General features: G+C 41.9%; 1 protein-coding gene across 1 annotated transcript in view; it reads left to right on the forward strand.

Moving 5' to 3' along the window:
* Window positions 1–20,777, forward strand: part of LOC139423136 (G protein-coupled receptor kinase 6-like) — a 60,591-nt gene that overhangs the window by 3,596 nt on the left and 36,218 nt on the right. Inside the window, exons 2-3 of the mRNA XM_071174822.1 lie at window positions 897–992; window positions 17,097–17,209. Coding sequence (XP_071030923.1) covers window positions 897–992; window positions 17,097–17,209 — 209 coding nt within the window. The remainder of the gene's footprint in view (window positions 1–896; window positions 993–17,096; window positions 17,210–20,777) is intronic.

The raw sequence follows: 20,777 nt of genomic DNA on the forward strand, positions 1-20,777 counted from the left end.
AACCCTCCTGCCTCAGTGTGTACTGTAGGCTCCAGTTTACACACACACAGTCAGCCCTGTGACCTTTCCCTGGACGGCATGTTGACAAGCCAGCTTTTCTAATAAGGAGGGAGCAGCAGGGCCTCCCACCTGGACCAGCCATTCTGCCTGCTCGCTGTGTGTGAATGCTGCAGCGTGTGACGTGGGTCTCACAGACGTTAGGACAGCGGGGCATTCTCATGGCATTGACATGATTCTTTTCCTGAAGCCACTCCAGGACGCCTGCAGTCCATAGGCCTGTGGGAGGGAAGGTGGTGGGAGGGAAGGGAATAGTGGAGCCTTAGGCTGGGCAGTCTCCCTTGAGGAAAACAGAAACAGTTCACTCTCTCTCCAGTAACCTTTGGAGTTGAGCAAAGTTGTACTTTTATGTCGTACTGTTTTCTATCATCTATTGGAAGATTGGCATCTGGATTTTGTAGTCCCCCTGGCTCTTTCAGACCCCATGACCTTGGTGTGGGTCAGGGTCTCACCAGGTCACCATTCAAGGTCAATATTTGTGTCAAGACCTTAAAGAAATTCAAAAGCTGTAGGCTATTTGTTAGCATTGTGGTTGGGTATTACTAACCCTATCTCATAGACAGTAATAAAGTAAGTATGCTTTTTCTATGTCAACAATGGAGCACTGTCTTCTTGAAACACACTCCAGGACATCCATTATTTTAATCACCCTGACCCTCCTCTTTATCTTGGCCAATGTACAACAGCACTTTTGTTCTGAGTGTTTTTAGGAGAGCTGTATGTATTTTATGGATTGCTCAATCTTAGTCTACTTACTGTATGTATCAGGTATTATTTAGTGTTTCCCCATGTGTTAAATGTTCCCTTTATTTGATTAATCAACCACTGTTCTTTTGCAGGAGGTGGTGGAAACAGAAAAGGAAAGAGCAAGAAATGGAAACAGATGCTTCAGTTCCCCCACATCAGCCTGTGTGAGGAGCTCCGGCAAACTACAGGTACGCTACCTCTCCTCTGCCCGCTAGCTCACCGCTGGCTCATGACTAGATATACTATATGTCCAAAAGTATGTGGACACTTGCTTGTCGAACATCTCATTCCAAAATCACGGGCATTATTATGGAGTTGGTCCCCCTTTGCTTCTATAACAACCTCCACTCTTCTGGGAAGGCTTTCCACTAGATGTTGGAACATTGTTGCGGGGACTTGCTTTCGTTCAGCCGCAAGATCATTCCGAAGTTGGAAGCACAGAATGGTCTAGAATGTCATTGTAGGCTGTAGAGTTAACATTTCCCTTCACTAGAGCTAAAGGGCCTAGCCCGAACCATGAATAACTTCCCCAGACCATTATTTCTCCTGCACCAAACTTTACAGTTGGCACTAAACATTGGGCAGGTAGCGTTCTCCTGGCATCCGCCAAACCCATATTAGTCCGTCAGACTGCCAGATGGTGAAGCGTGATTCATCACTCCAGAGAACATATTTCCACTGCTGCAGAGTCCAATGGCAGGGAGCTTTACACCACTTCAGCCAACGCTTGGCATTGCGCATGGTGATCTTAGGTTTGTGTGCGGCTGCTCGGCCATGGAAACCCATTTCATGAAGCTCCCGACGAACAGGTCTTGTGCTGACATTGCTTCCAGAGGCATTTTGGAAAGGTTGCAGCCTATGACAGTGCCATGTTGAACGTCACTGAGCTCTTCAGTAAGGCCGTTCTACTGCCAATGTTTGACAATGGAGATTGCATGGCTGTGTGTTCCATTTTTTTTACACCGGTCATCAACGGGTGTGGCTGAAATAGCCAAATCCACTATTTGAAGGGGTGTCCACATACCTTTGTATATATAGTGTACCATGGTAGTAAAAGTCTGAACAAAAACACAAGATGGGAGAACCTGCAATCCACACTCGAGGTGAAAATTCACACAAAACAATAACTAGGCACTGAGATTCTTTATAAAATGCAATTCAATGTGACGTTCACTGTGGTGTGGTCTGACAGAAGTCAAGGTGGGGTTGGTGGTGACAGACTGTTATGAAGTAGTCTGATGGCAGTTGACCATACTGTCCTTTCAATGGTGGAGCAAATCCCCACCCCATCCTCTCAAGACAAGAAGCATATATAATTTAGTACAGTTGGAATGCAGGTCTGTATAATATGCATCAGTTATCTTATTGTCTAATCAGGAGTCATTATTCTATCATCCCATTATTTCCTTAGGAAGTACATTAGTTATTGTCAATTTTGTGCACAAAGCAACATGTATTGGCTTTGTGTGTTTTGGCAGTTGTGGCTGGTGCTGCTGGTGGTAGTCAGGAGTTGTTGAACATGGAGTCACACCAATGCAGATCAGCTCACTGCATGGTCTTTTGTAATCATGGGGCTTGCATTGCATCCTGTGGAACACGTGAATGATGAAGATAGGCTGCTGTGGTAACTTCTGTTTTTCTCAACCTTTCCCGATGATTTAGAGGCATTGTCGGCTGTTCCTCTACAGCTGCACAGAGAGGGTTTATAAATCCCTCTCATCCATCACTCTCTCAGATGGATGAGTTTGGGATTAGGGCTGTGATGGTCATGTAATTTTGGATGACGATTATTGGCCAGCCAAATGACCGCAGTCACCATAATTTAAGACGCACATTTTCTCCTCTCCTCTGCTCCTGACTTCATGTGCTGCCATAGAAATAGAATGAATAGAACGGGCGTCCCCGTTCAAATCAATGAGGGCATAATGGGTGGACTGTACCCATTGGAGCAAAGCAGGAAGTAAAAGCAGGAAATGTACCCATCAATATGTGCTGTAATTTGTTGATTCAACTCAACTGACATTACAAAAATATATTCCATTGCATGAGCCACATCAGTTAAAGCTTTTGCTTTTGGTTTTGTACAAAGCTTCAAACAGCTGAAAATACTATATTTTTGGTTATTGAAAAGGTATTTCACAGCGGTTTAGATGGTACAATGATTCTCTACACTATACTTGCTTGTTTTGTCACATAAACTAAAATTAAGCGAACGATTAGAATTTTAGCAACCAGGAAATAGTTCATCTTTAAAATAATTTGAATGAACATTCTATATTACCATGAAAATGATTGCGTCACAATACCAGTAAGCCATTGCGACGGTACCCATGAGTATACCAGTCAAATTGTCTGGGTTAGAGGTCCGTTCTATTCATTCTGTGACTCAACCACATGAATGCCCTGCCATCCTGTCTTCAGTCAGCTGTTCGTGACAGTTATTTTATTTTCATGACCGTCATCATCCATAACCAACTGTTACATGGTAACTGTACCAGCCCTATTTGGGATGTTTATGAAATGAATCCTGTTTACGCTGTAAATGCTGAGTGCATTTTATCATTGACTTCAGCCATGAAGCAGAGGCAGACATACTGTATTCATGCTTCAATTGTACCACAGAGGAAACTGCGGCCTAGGCAGAAAGAGGAAGCTGACTCGCATGTATACTTGAATTCACTCTGCCGTTTTAAAAAGAAAATGGTGACACAAATGTTTATAGATCACTGGTTTGGAACACAAAGTAGGCACAGAACACACACACACAGTTTTACTGTGAGATTTCACTCAGATTATTGAAGTTTCGTACAATAAGTAGACGTTAGAACGGTCAAAATAGGTTTGTGTTGCATATTTGAGTATGTTCTGCAGCAGTTTGAAGAGATTGCATTAGTTTAATACAAAACACAATCTAAACTAAGGAAACAAAGGTGGGTTGTTCCTCTAAAATGAGTGCCTCAATTAGAAGTTGTGCACCAATATTGAATTTTAAAAGCCAGTTATATTCAATGAAGTTCCCTTTATTATAAACCACATAAATGCAGCCCAATTCTGATCTTTTGCCCCATTAGTGGCAAAACATCTGATCTGATTGGCAAAATACCAATTAGAGACAAAATATCAGAATTGGGTTGCCTGTAGAGGTGTGAACATTTACATGTTCAAATATTTAAAACGAAATTGGGATCCTGAAAGCTGCAATATGGAACTTTTTGGATGACCCAACCAAATGATCATAGAAATGTAAGTTATAGATCTGTCATTCTAATTGAAAACAAGTCTAAGAAACGGTAGATCTGTTCTATGTGCGCTATTTATATGCTTCAAACAGCTGAAAATACAATACTTTTGGTTATGGAAAATATATATCACAGCGGTTTAGATGGTACAATGATTTTCTACACTATACCAGCTTGTTTTGTCACAAACTGGCGAACTAGTCGTTTTTAGACTGTTATTCATCTTATTGCTTGCTAGCTACTCTGTGACAAGAACATGTGGTAGGTAGCTAACTAGCTTGTTGTTAATGGTTTACAAACCAATTAGTGAATGTGTTAGAAAGCTAAACAGCTACCTAGCTAGACAGGGGACTGCTGTGCCTAGCCAAAAAGGACTCGCTTTGAAAGTTGGATCATGTTATTCTTTGAGGGATTTTAAGAGTTCTTACCCTATGATTTTGAACATTCAAAGCAACTGGGAATAGTCCATGGCAGGCATTGTCACCATAGCTTGCTAAATAACTTCTGAGTGATAGAAAGCACAAGCGCCACCACCAATCATCCTACACCAGGGTTCCCCAACTGGGATGCTGGCCTAGGCAGAGTTCCTCTCTGTCCAGTGTCTGTTCTTTTGCCCATCTTAGTATTTTATTTTTATTGGCCAGTCTGAGATATGACTTTTTCTTTGCAACTCTGCCAAGAAGGCCAGCATCCCAGAGTCGCCTCTTCACTGTTGATGTTGCGGATACTATTCAATGAAGCTGCCAGTTGAGGACTTGTGAGGCGTCGTGAGAAATACTGTACTTTATTAATGTTACAATGGAACCAACCAAAATCATACAAATATTTAATACAAAATACATTACACCAAAATCAAGGTTTCATAATTATTGGCACTCCTCATTTAGTACTTTGTGCAAACACCTCTGGCAATGATATCAGCATGGAGGCTTTTCCTGTAATGTTTGACAAGGTTAAAGAACACATTTGGAGGGATTTTGGACCTTTCCTCTATGCAGATCCTTTCAACATCCTTCACATTCTTGGGTTTGCTTATCAACTGCCCTCTTCAACTCAGGCCACAGGTTTTTGATTGGATTGAGGTCCGGCTACTGAGATGGCCATGGCAGAACATTGATTTTGTTGTCACAGAACCATTTCTGTGTGGATCTTGAGGTATGTTTTGGGTCATTGTCTTGTTGGAAAGTCCACCTACGGCCATGTCCCAGACTTCTGGCGGAGGCAACCAGATTGTCAGACAAAATTGCCTGATACTTGGTGGAATTCATTATGTCATCAATCTTAACTAGTGCCCCTGGACCTCTGGAATTAAAACAGCCCCAAAACATCACTGACCCACCACCATATTTAACAGTGGGTATGAGGTGCCTCTCCTTGTATGCATCTCTGTTTTGACGCCAAACATGCCGATGCTGTATCTGACCAAAATGTTGGTCTCATCTGACCAGAGCACCTTCTTCTCTCACCATCCTCCTCCCTATCCTGGGGGACAAAATGGATTTGCGTCCTCTACCCATGAGGATTTCAACTGTTCCATATCTTTTGAATTTTTTTATAATGTGCTCAGTGGTATATTAAATTGCTTGTGGATCTTCTTGTTGTCATTACCAGATTTATGAAGGTCTATGACCATCTGTCTCTTTTGAACTGCCAGTTCTTTAGTTTTCTTCATGGTGTTGCATGCAATATCCCTTTGTCATCCGTGTTACCTCATGTTTATACCCTATTGAAACATGAAGTGATATAATGGCTCAATATAGTTCCTTAATACTTAGATAAACTTAAATAAGGGGCATTTAATTCCTTGTTTATAATCGTTTAGGGTGCCATTCATTGTGAAACCTTGATTTGGAGGACATTGATTTTTAATGAAATCAATAAATTATTTTGGTGGGTTCCATTGAAACATTAATAAAGTACAGTATTTCTCACCTGTTGGTATTTTGAGTTTCTCTTTAATAATATTGTTTATATTTTTTTAATGTATTGTTTTATTGTGCGTAGCCAGTCAGTGGTGCCAGTAATTTTGGAGCCCACTGTGTGTATAACACATGGACTCATGTCGTAACCAAAAAAGTGTTAAACAAATCAAAATAGATTTGATATTTTATATTCTTCAAAGTAGCTACCCTTTGCCTTGATGATAGCTTTGCACAATCTTGGCATTCTCTCAACCAGCTTCACCTGGAATGATTTTCCAACAGTCTTGAAGGAGTTCCCACATATGCCGAGCACATGTTGGCTGCTTTTCCTTCACTCTGTGGTCCAACTCGTCCCAAAACATCTCAATTGGGTTGAGGTTGGGTGATTATGGAGGCCATGTCATCTGATGAAGCACTCCGTTACTCTCTTTCTTGGTCTATTAGCACTTACACAGCATGGAGGTGTGTTGGGTCATTGTCCTGTTGAAAAACAAATTATACTAAGCGCAAACCAGATGGGATGGCATGCTGGTTAAGTGTGCCTTGAATTCTAAATAAATCAGAGTGTCACCAGCAAAGCAACTCCACACCATCACACCTCCTCCATGCTTCATGGTGGGAACCACACATGCAGAGATCATCTGTTCACCTACTCTGCATCTCACAAAGACACGGCGGTTGGAACCAAAAATTTGGAATCATCAGACCAAAAGACAGATTTCCACCGGTCTAATATCCATTGCGTGTGTTTCTTGGCCCAAGCAAGTCTCTTCTTATTGGTGTCCTTTAATAGTGGTTTCTTTGCAGCAATTCAACCATGAAGGCCTGATTCATGCAGTCTCCTCTGAAAGTTGATGTTCCAGGTGTGTCTGTTACTTGAGCTCTGTGAAGCCTTTATTTGGGCAGCAATTTCTGAGGCTGGTAACTCTCTAATGAACTTATCCTCTGCAGCAGAGGTAACTCTGGGTCTTCCTTTCCTGTGGCGGTCCTCATAAGAGCCAGGTTCAACATAGCGCTTGATGGGTTTTGCGACTGCACATGAACAAACTTTCAAAGTTCTTTGTACCGTATTGACTGACCATAATGTCTTAAAGTAATGATGGACTGTTTCTCTTTGCTTGTTTGAGCTGTTCTTGCATAATATGGACTTAGCCCTATTTGGTAAAATACCTTCTTCTGTGTACCACCGCTCCCTTGTCAAAACACAACTGATTGTCTCAAATACATTAAGGGAATACATTCCACAAATTAACTTTTAACAAGGCACACCTGTTAATTGAAATGCATTCCAGGTGACTACCTCATGAAGCTGGTTGAGAGAATTCCAAGTGTGTGCAAAGCTGTCATCAAGACAAAGGGTGGCTACTTTGAAGTATCTCAAATATAAAATAGGTTTTTATTTGTTTAACACGTTTTTGGTTACTACATGATTCCATATGTTTTATTTCATATATTTGATGTTTTCACTATTATTCTACAATGTAGAAAAACCCCTGAATGAGTAGGTGTGTCCAAATTTTTAACTGGTACTCCCTTTTTCCTCCAAACATAATGATGGTCATTATGGCCAAACAGTTCTATTTTTGTTTCATCAGACCAGAGGACATTTCTCCAAAAAGTAAGATCTTTGTCCCCATGTGCAGTTGCAAACCATAGTCTGGCTTTTTATGGCGGTTTTGGAGCAGTGGCTTCTTACTTGCTGAGCGGCCTTTCAGCTTATGTCGATATTAGACTCGTTTTTACTGTGGATATGGATACGTTTGTACCTGTTTCCTCCAGTATCTTCATAAGGTCCTTTGCTGTTGTTCTGGGATTGATTTGCACTAAAGTACGTTAATCTCTAGGAGACGGAACGCGTCTCATTCCTGAGCGGTATGGTTGCTGCATGGTCCCATGGTGTTTATACTTGCGTACTATTGTTTGTACAGATAAACATGGTACCTTCAGGCATTTGGAAATTTCTTCCAAGGATGAACCAGACTTGTGGAGGTCTACAATTTTTTTTTCTGAGGTCTTGGCTGATTTCTTTTGATTTTCAACATGATGTCAAGCAGAGAGGCACTGAGTTTGAAGATATGCCTTGAAATACATTCACAGGTACACCTCCAATTGACTCAAATTATGTCAATTAGCCAATGAGAAGCTTCTAAAGCCATGACATAATTTTCTGGAATTTTCCAAGCTGTTTAAAGGCACAGTCAACTTTGTGTATGTAAACTTCTGACCCACTGGAATTGTGATGGAGTGAGTAATAAGTGAAATAATCTGTCTGTAAACAATTGTTGGAAAAATTGTGTCATGCACAAAGTAGATGTCCTAACCGACTTGCCAAAACTATAGTTTGTTAACAAGAAATTTGTTGAGTGGTTGAAAAATTAGTTTTAATGACTACAACCTAAGTGTATGTGAACTTCCGACTTCAACTGTGTGTGTATGAATAAATGTTGGGCTTTCATCTTCCACTATATATATATACTATGCCATCATGGATTAAAATCCTGCTGCGCACGCAAGGTCCCCCTGCTCAAGCCAGCGCATGTCCAGGCCCGTCTGAAGTTTGCCAATGACCATCTGGATGATCCAGAGGAGGAATGGGAGAAGGTCATGTGGTCTGATGAGACAAAAATAGAGCTTTTTGGTCTAAACTCCACTCGCCGTGTTTGGAGGAAGAAGGATGAGTGCAACCCCAAGAACACCATCCCAACCGTGAAGCATGGAGGTGGAAACATCATTCTTTGGGGATGCTTTTCTGCAAAGGGGACAGGACGACTGCACCGTATTGAGGGGAGGATGGGTGGGGCCATGTATCGCGAGATCTTGGGCCACAACCTCCTTCCCTCAGTAAGATCATTTAAGATGGGTCGTGGCTGGGTCTTCCAGCATGACAATGACCCGAAATCATACGGAGTGGCTCCGTATGAAGCATCTCAAGGTCCTGGAGTGGCCTAGCCAGTCTCCAGACCTGAAGGGAGCTGAAAGTCCGTATTGCCCAGCGACAGCCCCGAAACCTGAAGGATCTGGAGAAGGTCTGTATGGAGGAGTGGGCCAAAATCCCTGCAGCAGTGTGTGCAAACCTGGTCAAGAACTACAAGAAACGTATGATCTCTGTAATTGCAAACAAAGGTTTCTGTACCAAATATTAAGTTCTGCTTTTCTGATGTGTCAAATACTTATGTCATGCAGTAAAATGCAAACTAATTACTTAATCATACAATGTGATTTTCTAGGTTTTTGTTTTAGATTCCGTCTCTCACGGTTGAAATATGATACCTATGATAAAAATTACAGACCTCGACATGCTTTGTAAGTAGGACAACCTGCAACATTGGCAGTGTATCAAATATTTGTTCTCCCCACTGTATATAGTGGAAAATCAAAGCCCAACTTTTAGGATAAGATGGCTGTTTTCAAGGGTGTCAGTTTAGTCGATGGCCTACACCCAGTTTGGAGCAGTTTGTTACAACACCTCGTTGACACCATTTACTCATTGCAAAATCTCACTACGCTTCCTGTCCATCAAAGTGTCATGAAACTAGGGGCAAACAATTGTATTGTGGTTCCTGTTCCTAGTTCTTACCCATCTTGTCTGTAAGGGCAGCACAATTTTATGGATTTGAGTCGGGTTCACACAGTAGGTTGTTGGGGGGTAGTGGGTGGTGGACAAAGAAAGAAACAGTCCCTTATTAAGGTTAAATGGAATCATATGATTGCCTAATTGTCATGATTTATCTCCATAATACATTATGTTGAGATGCATCCACTGGGCTGAGGCTCCATCTGGCCAAGGGCCTTCTGGGTTATGACTCCAGCTCCCATGGTGGCCTTCCATACATACAATAGACACATTGATTGTTCCCTGATCATTCAAATGTTTTATTTTCCCCTGAGGTTATGAACGAATGTATTATGTCTTTTTCTTTACTGTGCTTTCTGAATGAAGCTACAACAGCTAGCTCTATAGACTAGGCTGCTTGGCCTACATCTCAGCATTGGCAGACAGTGTTGTCGTGCTGAAACGTGGGAATGGTGGTGGTAGAAACATGCAGGTGAAGGAGTCTTGAGTCTAGTGGTGCATTGTTCACTTAGGCTCTTGGTGCTCCACTGGAGTCTAACGGTACAGTGCTTTCCACTTCAGCTGAGGCTCAACTTGCTTCAATCAGGAAGTGAAAACAGCACTTCGTGCAAGTGGTGCATTTAGGGGCGGGGGAAACAAGGACAGGCTTAAACGGTTCTGAATTGTTGGTTTGTTCATTCACTTAATGTCGATCATAGTCATGGGTCCTCAGACAGTCAAAATGGCATTCTGTACGCTCTCACAATTCTTGAAAATTTCCCTCTATGAAGTTATGAACGATAATGGTTGTCAAGAGCCAAACAATGTAAACATTGTGAGCAGGAATAAACTGTTAAGATGAGCTTAGAAGATAACAGGACTGCCCTAAGGTCTTTGGTTTATTTAAAAACTCACCCTAATGGCTAGGCCTATTCCTAGATGTTATTTTCCATCTAATACGCACATACACACACACACACACACACGCTCAGTAAAGTCTTCTTAATAATCGTGTTTTGAACATTTTTTCAAAGGACATAATCAGTGTCATGACCTGGTGAATTGCAAATATAAATTTGACTAGCTATTCATCAACGCTGAAACCGACTCCTAAGGCTTCGGAGCGTTCCTTTTAAGTGTTATTTTCTAAAGCTCCGCTTGAGATCCACTTTGTCAGATTCATGTTGCCCCAAACTAAAACGACCCACGTAGTGGGAGGTCAATGCAGGCGACGCAATCTTCTTTTTGTCCTCCAGGAAAAAGGCATGGCACAACACAAAGCTTGACAGTGTTGCGAAGAGGTCTTGTTTGTGTCATATTCTCACCATAATGTTCATGCTTTAAGCTACAAACTCAGACCAGGCTGTCACAGAGAGGCTGTTGTTGGAAAGACATCCGGAAGTTAAACAATTAACTGATGATGACCCGGGAGCCAGTGCTATATGCTCCCTCAGGGAGGTGACCAAGAACCCTCTGTGGAGATGGGAGAACCTTCCAGAAGAAAAACCATCTCCACCAATCAGGCCTTGATGGTAGGGTGACCAGACGGAAGCAACTCCTTTGTAAAAGGCACATGACAGCCCACAGATTCTCTGGTCTGATGAAACCAAGATGTAACTATTTGGCTTAAATGCCAAGTGTCACATCTGGAGGAAACTTGGCACCATCCCTACGGTGAAGCATGGTGGTGGCAGCGTCATGCTGTGGTGATGTTTTTCAGTTGCAGGGACTGAGAGACTAGTCAGGATCGAGGCAAAGATGAACAGAGTCTGTAAGGGCAGCACAGAGTTTCTTGATGAAATGTCCTTGAGTGGCCAGACAGAACCCAGACTTGAACCCGATCGAACATCTCTGGAGATACCTGAAAATATCTGTGCAGCAACGCTCCCCATCCAACCTGACAGAGCTTGAGAGGTTCTGCAGAGAAGAATGGGAGAAACTCCTCAAATACAGGTGTGCCAAGCTTGTGGCGTCATACCCAAGAAGACTCAATGCTGCAATCGCTGCCAAAGGTGTCTGCATATATTTTGTAAATGTAAATTAAAATCATTTGCAAAAATGTCCAAAAACTATTTTTTGCTTTGTAATTATGGTGTTTTGTGCTTAAATTGATGAGGGAAAAATTATTGAATCAATTTTAGAGTAAGGCTGTAATGTAACAAAATGTGGAAAAAGTCAAGGGGTCTGAATACTTTCAGAAGCCACATTACAACAGGGGGCATCATTACAGGCCTGAGCGGCTGAGATTTGGATATTTCTCATTGTTCACTGCTTGTTACCTTCACCAGATGCTGTCTGATACACAGAGACAGAGAAAGACAACCTCCCACTGAGATTGTGCAGGATAAAAACAGACCGTTGTCTGAGCACCAACTCAAAGCTTTTCTTCTGCCTGCAGTTTGCAAAGAGAGTCTAGAGAGAGGGAGAGTGCGTGGGGTTCAGGAAACCCTCAACTTCCGTGTTTACCGCTGAGGCCTGACAGAGAAATTGTCTGCTACCCTCTGTTAAAGTGGGGCATGAGAAAACCTATGTACACCCCCAGTTTCCTTCCAGTCTCCCAGGGAGCTAACGCCACTGTGCCACCCAACGGGGCAGAGAATGACTGGACTGTCACTGACTGAATTACTTTTCTCATCTCCTGAATGACCTGGTTATTTAGAAAGGCCCAGGCCGCCCCTCTTCCTCTCCTCCACTGCCCTCCTCCTCCCAGGCTTCAGCCTTAATGAGGGACCCTCTGGTCTCCATGCTCGGCCTGGAGTGGCTGTCCAATCGTCCGGTGGTCAATAAAGCTTTGTGCACTCTGTGTTAGCTAATGAGCACTTGCTTCAGGTTTAACATACAGCGCCTGTGCTCGCTGCCTCCCTCCTCTCTCCATACATTTTGTTACTGTTATCTGAGAATTGCACCCATTGACAGTCAGAGCAGCGATGAGAGAGGAGATTGAACAGGGCAGGGTGCAGTATCGGGCTATCAGCCCCAATGCAATATGGCACAGATTCGCTGAATGCAAATAGCTTACCGTTATCCTAGTTTTAATGCCTGTGATCTTGTGGGATTAATTTCACAATTGGAACATCACTACACATTTTTTAAGAGCCCATGGAATCAAGTGTATATGTTTATGTATTAAATTACACCAAATACAGTGCTACATTTTTTTGGGCTGACTTAAATTCACCTCTCGATCTTCTGACTCACATTTTGGTTGAATCAGGTGCTCTTGTAGCGGGGCCAAAACAATCCATCCATTGGATGCAACAATAGATGTGAAAAGGCCAGGGCTCAAAGGGGGGGAGCTGCATGATCTCTTCCGACTGTCTTCCTGTCAATAGAGCCTCTGTCAGGGACTAAATGAAATTGCATTGTAACTAATGCGATTATCTCCATGAAACGGCCATTAGTGGGTCAAACCTTGTTTGTCCTCCTCATCGTTTCATTGTACAACCCAATCGGAGACCACCTAGCATAGGCCACTGGCAGAGCACACTATAGATACACAACAGACCCACAACAACCGACAGCTCATGAAAATCTATCAAAATGATTTATTGGAAAGAAATGGGTAGTACTACTGTTTTTAGTGTCATTAAAGGGAAAATCTGCAATTTTATTATAAACAAATAAGACATACACATAAGACAAGCATGTTGCTAAATTAGGCTACAACCTGTAACTGGAAATCTCTACACTATTATCGCATAACATGCGCATAACACTTCTAGCAACTAATTTAGTTAAGGCCAGTGGTGATTTTAGCAGTAAATCTTGGTGGGGCAAACCCCCAAACATGTTTTAGATGCATGCCACAAAGCCACTACACAACACTAAACAATGCATTAATTGCTCTATAATGGTGACAAACGGTGCCCACAAACTGTTAGGGCCTACAGAGCTTTCTTTTCAGCACCATGGAGTGAATCCTTACAACTGCTACACCTGGCTATCAGCAGAGCCTTGTCTGGCAGTAAAACGGTTCATTCTGGCTCATTTACTGCCTAAAAAAACAAACATGTGGTTTCTACTGACAATTGAGATGTACAAACTATGGCATAAGGGAAAGATAAGAGGCAATCCGTAATTTCGATTAAGACAGTAATGAGCGAGCTAAGACTGACGTAGTCAATATAACTATTCTAATCAAATTTTAGTCACATGCGCCAAATACAACCGGTTTAGACCTTACAGTGAAATGCTTACTTACGAGCCCCTAACCAACAATGCAATTTTAAAAAATACGGATAAGAATAAAAAAATAAAAGTATCAAGTAATTAAAGAGCAGCAGTAAAATAACAATAGCGAGACTATATACAGGGGGGTACTGGTACATAGTCAATGTGCAGGGGCACCGGTTAGTTGAGGTAATATGTATATGTTGGTAGAGTTATTAAAGTGACTATGCATAGATGATAACAACAGAGAGTAGCAGCGGTATTTGTTCAGCACTTTTGAAATGTACAGCGTATGAATTCAGAACATGGGCCGTTCTTACAGTATTCTCCCTGTACACCAAGTCAGAACAGTAGGATAAATAAAGGGGGCATATAAGCAAACAATGAAAGCTCATGCAATATGTGAATGTTTATCATTTTAAGCTTGGAAAAGAGACCCTTAAACCCAGACTTGGACCACACACCCTCTTCACTGAATAGCAGGCTACTGATGGCTTTGCAATGCTTGCAGTTAGCCACTGATTCCTTCCTAACCACTCACTTTTGAATTTGCGATTTCCAACTTGTTGTGTAATGTTTATGTTCTATGGTCGTTCAGCACCGATACGTTTTATCTATAATTTATTTTCATAATACAAGGATTTGCCAGTAGATTGTTGACTTGATTCATGATGATGACTGCTTGTCTAGCTTGCTAGCTAAGATTTTGAAAGTATGATGTTGACATTATCAGTCCAATTAAAGCTACGGTAGATATAACGTGATTTGACGTCATTTTATCTGTGGCCAATGACCTTTAGCCTTCTTGGATGGGCACTTCTAATGTAAATCCATGGCAGCCCCCAAGGGGCTTGACATTTTGAGCTCTCCCTGTAGAGGTTGTGGTGAGTAGTGTCCCATGACTGATAGAACACTGAGTCAATCACAGTGCAAACTTTAGCTCTATATGTTACGCTGGCTGCCCCACCACCATACAAAGTACTGAGCTAGGCTGAAACACCTGCATTTTAGAGCTGCCTTGCTCAAGACAGCAAAAAGAGACCATGTTTGTATGTGGCATTATTAACTCAATTACATATATTTTTAACATTGTTTGCAAACTGATACGTGACACATTAATTCCAAAATAACATGCAAAACAGGCAACACTAGTTTTTTTACCTTAACATTTTTTTTCTTTTTTCTAGCTAAACAGGTGGGGCTCAAAACAGGTTTTGAATGATGGGTCGCCACCGGTTAAGGCACAGTAGAGCTTTTGTTTTTTTTAGTAGAGAGTAGGGCTGTGGCTGTTATGCAATGTTGTCAGCCTGTTTAATATCATGCAAAAGCCTATGGACTCATGGTAACATAAACACATTTAGCATCTCCAGGCCTCCACGCATACAAGCTGCTGATGTGCCTTTTGAACATCTACATTTAAAGTAAAATAAATCAGTACCATAAGCTGTAGGCTTGTTTATTTAGCTGACAAGATCGGTTTATAAGTCACATGCCATTTATGTTATAGGATTTTATAGAATATAATTGAACTTAGCTGAATAAAATGGAAAGGATATTTTTCCCATTACAGAGCAAGTGCGCATGTGAAGTGGTTATGTTGAGCGTAAAAGTGATCATTCGAAACACGTCCTATATGCTAGATTTTGAGTTATTTGGCAACTTTAGTTGTGAACTATACCAACCTTAGAATGTCTTAGAAATCAACACATATATGGGCAGCATGGTGAGGCTATTGAGAAAGTAGCAAAAAAGCTTGCGATCTGTTCCTTGCCCCAGGCTGCACAGCTGTTCTTTCATCATGTGATCATATTTTCATCCATCAGACTAAATTTCAATTGAATCTTGCCTTTCGATTTAGAATGGCCCAATGGAATGGCCAAATTAGAATGATCAAATGGGCAGGGGGAAAAAGACATGTAATCTATATGCCCTCGAATAGCGAATGGAGGCCGCGTGCTTTCACGCCGGTCCATTTTGTAGGCTACTTCGGGTTATATAGCAGAGCATGTGCTTAATGAGTAGCTGAGAAATACATTTAAGAACACTTATTTCACTCCACGCATCAACATCTGTTTGAGGCGCATGTTCTCTCTGCCTGACAGGTGATACAAAAATTCCCTATTACTAGGCTATTCAAAATCAAATACAAATTCACTAATTGTAGGCTAACTGTAAGCCTGCCCTGCACAATCAGTGAACCAACAGCATCGCCTAGGGCTGGCTATACCTTCTCTAAAAGACTCATGGGTATACATTTTGGGGCATAGCATAAGGTAACCAGTCCATCCAGTATAAATAATAATACAGTCCACACTCAAAAGCTAGACCAATTATGTACCAAACACTTCTTAAATCAGTTTTACATTTTGTACTTTTTTCTGCAATGCTTAAAATGCGGTAGGCTATATATTCTATAACAGCACAATCATTTTTTCTTGTTTTAATGATGTGTTTGATGTGGTTTTTCAATTGCATATGCATTGATATCAGAGTAGTTAGAGGGACAACAGATCTCTGAGTACCAGCCCATTAGGACCTGATGGTAGTTACACAGTTGGGTACTACCAAAGCATGTCTAGAGTGCATAAAATGAGATTCCGGTGTGGCCGTAATAAGGTCACCGCAACAGACCTAGCAGATAAGGTAAGGTATCATACTGTACATGCATAGGCCTAACACTTCCAGAATGATGTCTGCTCCTGAAAAATGTAACAGCTAGCTAATAGCTGTGTGTGCACTGTGCACATGCTTGTGCGTTGGTGTGTGTCTAAAGTTGCTCTCCGGTTACAGAGAGGAGCTTGCAGCAGCTCTCAAATGTATTTACTCAATAACGGCCACCTACACATGTCCTCCTTAGGCTCGGCTGGATCCTCACATTGTTTTTTTGGGGGTCATACAGCCACCTGTGTCCTCTTTTGCATCTACCTGAGCCGCAGATGCAAATCGCAGTTTCCCTCTGTCAATTTGTTGTTCACCACACAGACACAGACAGACAGGGAAATGGGGCCTAATAACTTGGATACGTAAACGTAAAATACCTCTTCATAGCTATTTACACATGTGGAGAGACGATGGACCGTTTCTGATTAATTAGTTGAAGATGAGATTGTGCTGTGTGTAGGGTACGTCTAGACCTCATTCATAACCCTTTCTCCGTCTACAAAGGGTGGTTAGGCAGAGGTGTGTGGGAATAGTTTGATACTCATAGTACTCACAGTACATTTGCTAATGTGCCCTATGTCTATACAAGATGTTTAAGTGCACACGCCTTTGAGTAGGCGTGAGCATGTGCGTTATGCACAGTACAGTATATATTTGTTTACTTCTTACGTGTTTTTGTGCTTGAGTGTTTTCATTATACCCCGAGAGAGGCCCTCATTGACACCCCTGTCTTGTGTTCTTCCACAGAGAAATACTATAACAGCCTTTGTGAGCGGCAGCCAATCGGACGCATGCTCTTTCGCCAGTTCTGTGAAACCCGGGTTGAGCTGAGGCGCTGTGTCAAATTCCTGGACACTGTGGTAAGCAAGAAAGACAGATAGGCATGATTAAAACACTTGTGTTTGTTTTTCCTCGAGATGCACATCTTCTGAAGGACTCTGAATGAGCTTGTCCAAATGTATCAAGTTCTCATGTGTTAGGGGGGAGGAGAGGAGAGGGGAAATCATTCATTTGAAGGCATTCAGTTATACAACTGACTTGGTATCCACCTTTCCTTTCCCTCATGAAATACAGGATCTCTTGAGTTCTGGGAGCAAAGGGTTGCAATCTGTGTCAATTTTCCACCCTCCCTCTCCTCTACTTTTTCAGTGAATGTGCCCCGCACTACGCTCTTGTGGAATAATGTTTAGGTTCTACCCACCCAGTCCCGCGAGGGAAGGGGCAGTGTTAGGTGGTGATGTGGAGGTGCAGGAGGGGCAGCAGGTTAGCTAGCCTACCAGTGTGTTGTTTAGAGCCCCTACCTGTTGACTCAATGATAAACCTGATCTTCCTCTTTCCACCCTGGCTTACCCCCATAGCATTGTGTGGCATTCTTCTAAAATATTGTTCTGGTACACACACACATACACACACACACTCACGCATGCATGCACGCTAGAGGTCTTCATGTGTCCAACAGGCCTAAAATTCTGAGATCTTACCCGGGACCAGTGCAGTCCTAAATTATGACTTTTGTCTTTGATCTGGGTTGGGTCTGATATACAGTGGGGTAAAAAAGTATTTAGTCAGCCACCAATTGTGCAAGATGAGGCCTGTAATTTTCATCATAGGTACACTTCAACTATGACAGACAAAATTAGAAAAAAAATTCAAGAAAATCACATTGTAGGATTTTAATGACTTTATTTGCAAATTATGGTGGAAAATAGATATTTGGTCACCTACAAACAAGCAAGATGTCTGGCTCTCACAGACCTGTAACTTCTTATTTAAGAGGCTCCTTACCTGTATTAATGGCACCTGTTTGAACTTGTTCTAAGTATAAAAGACACCTGTCCACAACCTCAAACAGTCACACTCCAAACTCCACTATGGCCAAGACCAAAGAGCTGTCAAAGGACACCAGAAACAAAATTGTAGACCTGCACCAGGCTGGGAAGACTGAATATGCAATAGGTAAGCAGCTTGGTTTGAAGAAATCAACTGTGGGAGCAATTATTAGGAAATGGAAAACATACAAGACCACTGATAATCTCCCTCGATCTGGGGCTCCACGCAAGATCTCACCCCGTGGGGTCAAAATGATCACAAGAACAGTGAGCAAAAATCCCAGAACCACACGGGGGGACCTAGTGAATGACCTGCAGAGAGCTGGGACCAAAGTAACAAAGCCTACCATCAGTAACCCACTACGCCGCTAGGGACTCAAATCCTGCAGTGCCAGACGTGTCCCCCTGCTTAAGACAGTGCATGTCCAGGCCCGTCTGAAGTTTGCTAGAGAGCATTTGGATGATCCAGAAGAAGATTGGGAGAATGTCAGATGAAACCAAGATAGAACTTTTTGGTAAAAACTCAACTCGTTGTGTTTGGAGGACAAAGAATGCTGAGTTGCATGCAAAGAACACCATACCTACTGTGAAGCATGGGGGTGGAAACATCATGCTTTGGGGCTGTTTTTCTGCAAAGGGACCAGGACGACTGATCCGTGTAAAGGAAAGAATGAATGGGGCCATGTATCGTGAGATTTTGAGTGAAAACCTCCTTCCATCAGCAAGGGCATTGAAGATGAAACGTGGCTGGGTCTTTCAGCATGACAATGATCCCAAACACACCACCTGGGCAACGAAGGAGTGGCTTCGTAAGAAGCATTTCAAGGTCCTGGAGTGGCCTAGCCAGTCTCCAGATCTCAACCCCATAGAAAATCTTTGGAGGGAGTTGAAAGTCCGTGTTGCCCAGCAACAGCACCAAAACATCACTGCTCTAGAGGAGATCTGCATGGAGGAATGGGCCAAAAGACCAGCAACAGTGTGTGAAAACCTTGTGAAGACTTACAGAAAACTTTTGACCTCTGTCATTGCCAACAAAGGGTATATAACAAAGTATTGAGAAACTTTTGTTATTGACCAAATACTTATTTTCCACCATAATTTGCAAATAAATTCATTAAAAATCCTACAATGTGATTTTCTGGATTTTTTTTCTCTCATTTTGTCTGTCATAGTTGAAGTGTACCTATGATGAAAATTACAGGCCTCTCTCATCTTTTTAAGTGGGAGAACTTGCACAATTGGTGGCTGACTAAATACTTTTTTGCCCCACTGTAATTGCCACGGATCTCGGGTATGTGCAATTGAAATGTATACTGACTGGACCTGATTGGACAGTGTCCTCTGTTAAAGAAGCCAACAAGGGGAATGTCTTCAAGGACAAGTTTTAGTGAACAAAGATGAGAAGAATGTTGGCGCAGTCAAATGGACTGTGTGCAACTCGTTATTCAGGTTTGATGCAATTTTCTAACATTCATTAATTTTCATATTTGTTATTTGTTTTTGTATATCATTATTATTGTTGTAGGCCTATTTAATAAATATAAGCCAGTTCTTTTAAATGAGGCAAAAAGTGTTTTTTGTTTCATTTTGCTGAGATTTTTGTTGGCTAAATGAAGTTGTCTTTTTATGTTTGTGCGATGTATTTATGTAAAGATAGATTAAAAGTAGGCCTGTTGTAAAATAAATAGGATTAGCCTCTTGCGGTCATTTGTTGGGTGGGCCTTTGGTAGGCACTCACTTTTGTTGGTAATTTCTGCAATATAAGCCTGTTCAAAACTTTTGAAGGTTGAAATTGGTGTTTATTTCTTTCTGTTGAGACATTTTCTTTGGCAAATTAAGTTAATGTTGTGTTTTCCGCAATATAATAGAATTACCGGTAGTGCTACTCACACTCGAACCACGAAGAGGAAAAACCAAAGAGGGCAAGATGCAAAACTTATTTTAATGCCACAATATAATAACATGTTCGTATTTTCCTTATAAACAATGACTTGAATTACTTTTGATATTACTAATAAAGTAAAAATTTTGTGAAGGTATGGTGGGGTGTGGCTATTATTAGGCTTAGCTATGCAGGCCTATGAAGGCAGAGCGCACCAGCGTTCAAACTGACTCCTACAAGTTGAACTTGAGGTGAGGAAGTATGTTTTGGGCCTACGAGGGTTACCAGTCTGTCGACTGAGAATAAATTATTCCGCTGCTCTGTCGTTCTCTACATACTTTAGTCTGAGACTGACATAATTTGAAGTTGTTTGTGATGATGAGGGGCGTTGTACAAGAAGTCATCAGCAATTTGATCGTCTCTAACCAATCTGAATATCAAAGCCACATTTTCAAACTGCCGCTTTACCTGTGCCGCTTTACTTTCACCTGTGTCCTGGCTCTGGCCCAACCCATGGGTTTCTGGACCAATCAGACGGCCCTAAATGTGTTCGCATTCGGTGAATGTTGGAAGAGGTACTCCGGTCCAGACTTATTGCGGAGAAGAAACTAACGTCCATTGGAGTGGTGCAGCGTTTGGCCAGAGCAAGGAGTCTGGGTAGCCAGGCAAGAGTTACCCCTTTAATCTAACAATATAATGCTTATCTTTATAAAAAAA

This window comes from Oncorhynchus clarkii, chromosome 12 (assembly GCF_045791955.1).
Source record: "Oncorhynchus clarkii lewisi isolate Uvic-CL-2024 chromosome 12, UVic_Ocla_1.0, whole genome shotgun sequence".
Taxonomy (NCBI): Eukaryota; Metazoa; Chordata; class Actinopteri; order Salmoniformes; family Salmonidae; genus Oncorhynchus; species Oncorhynchus clarkii.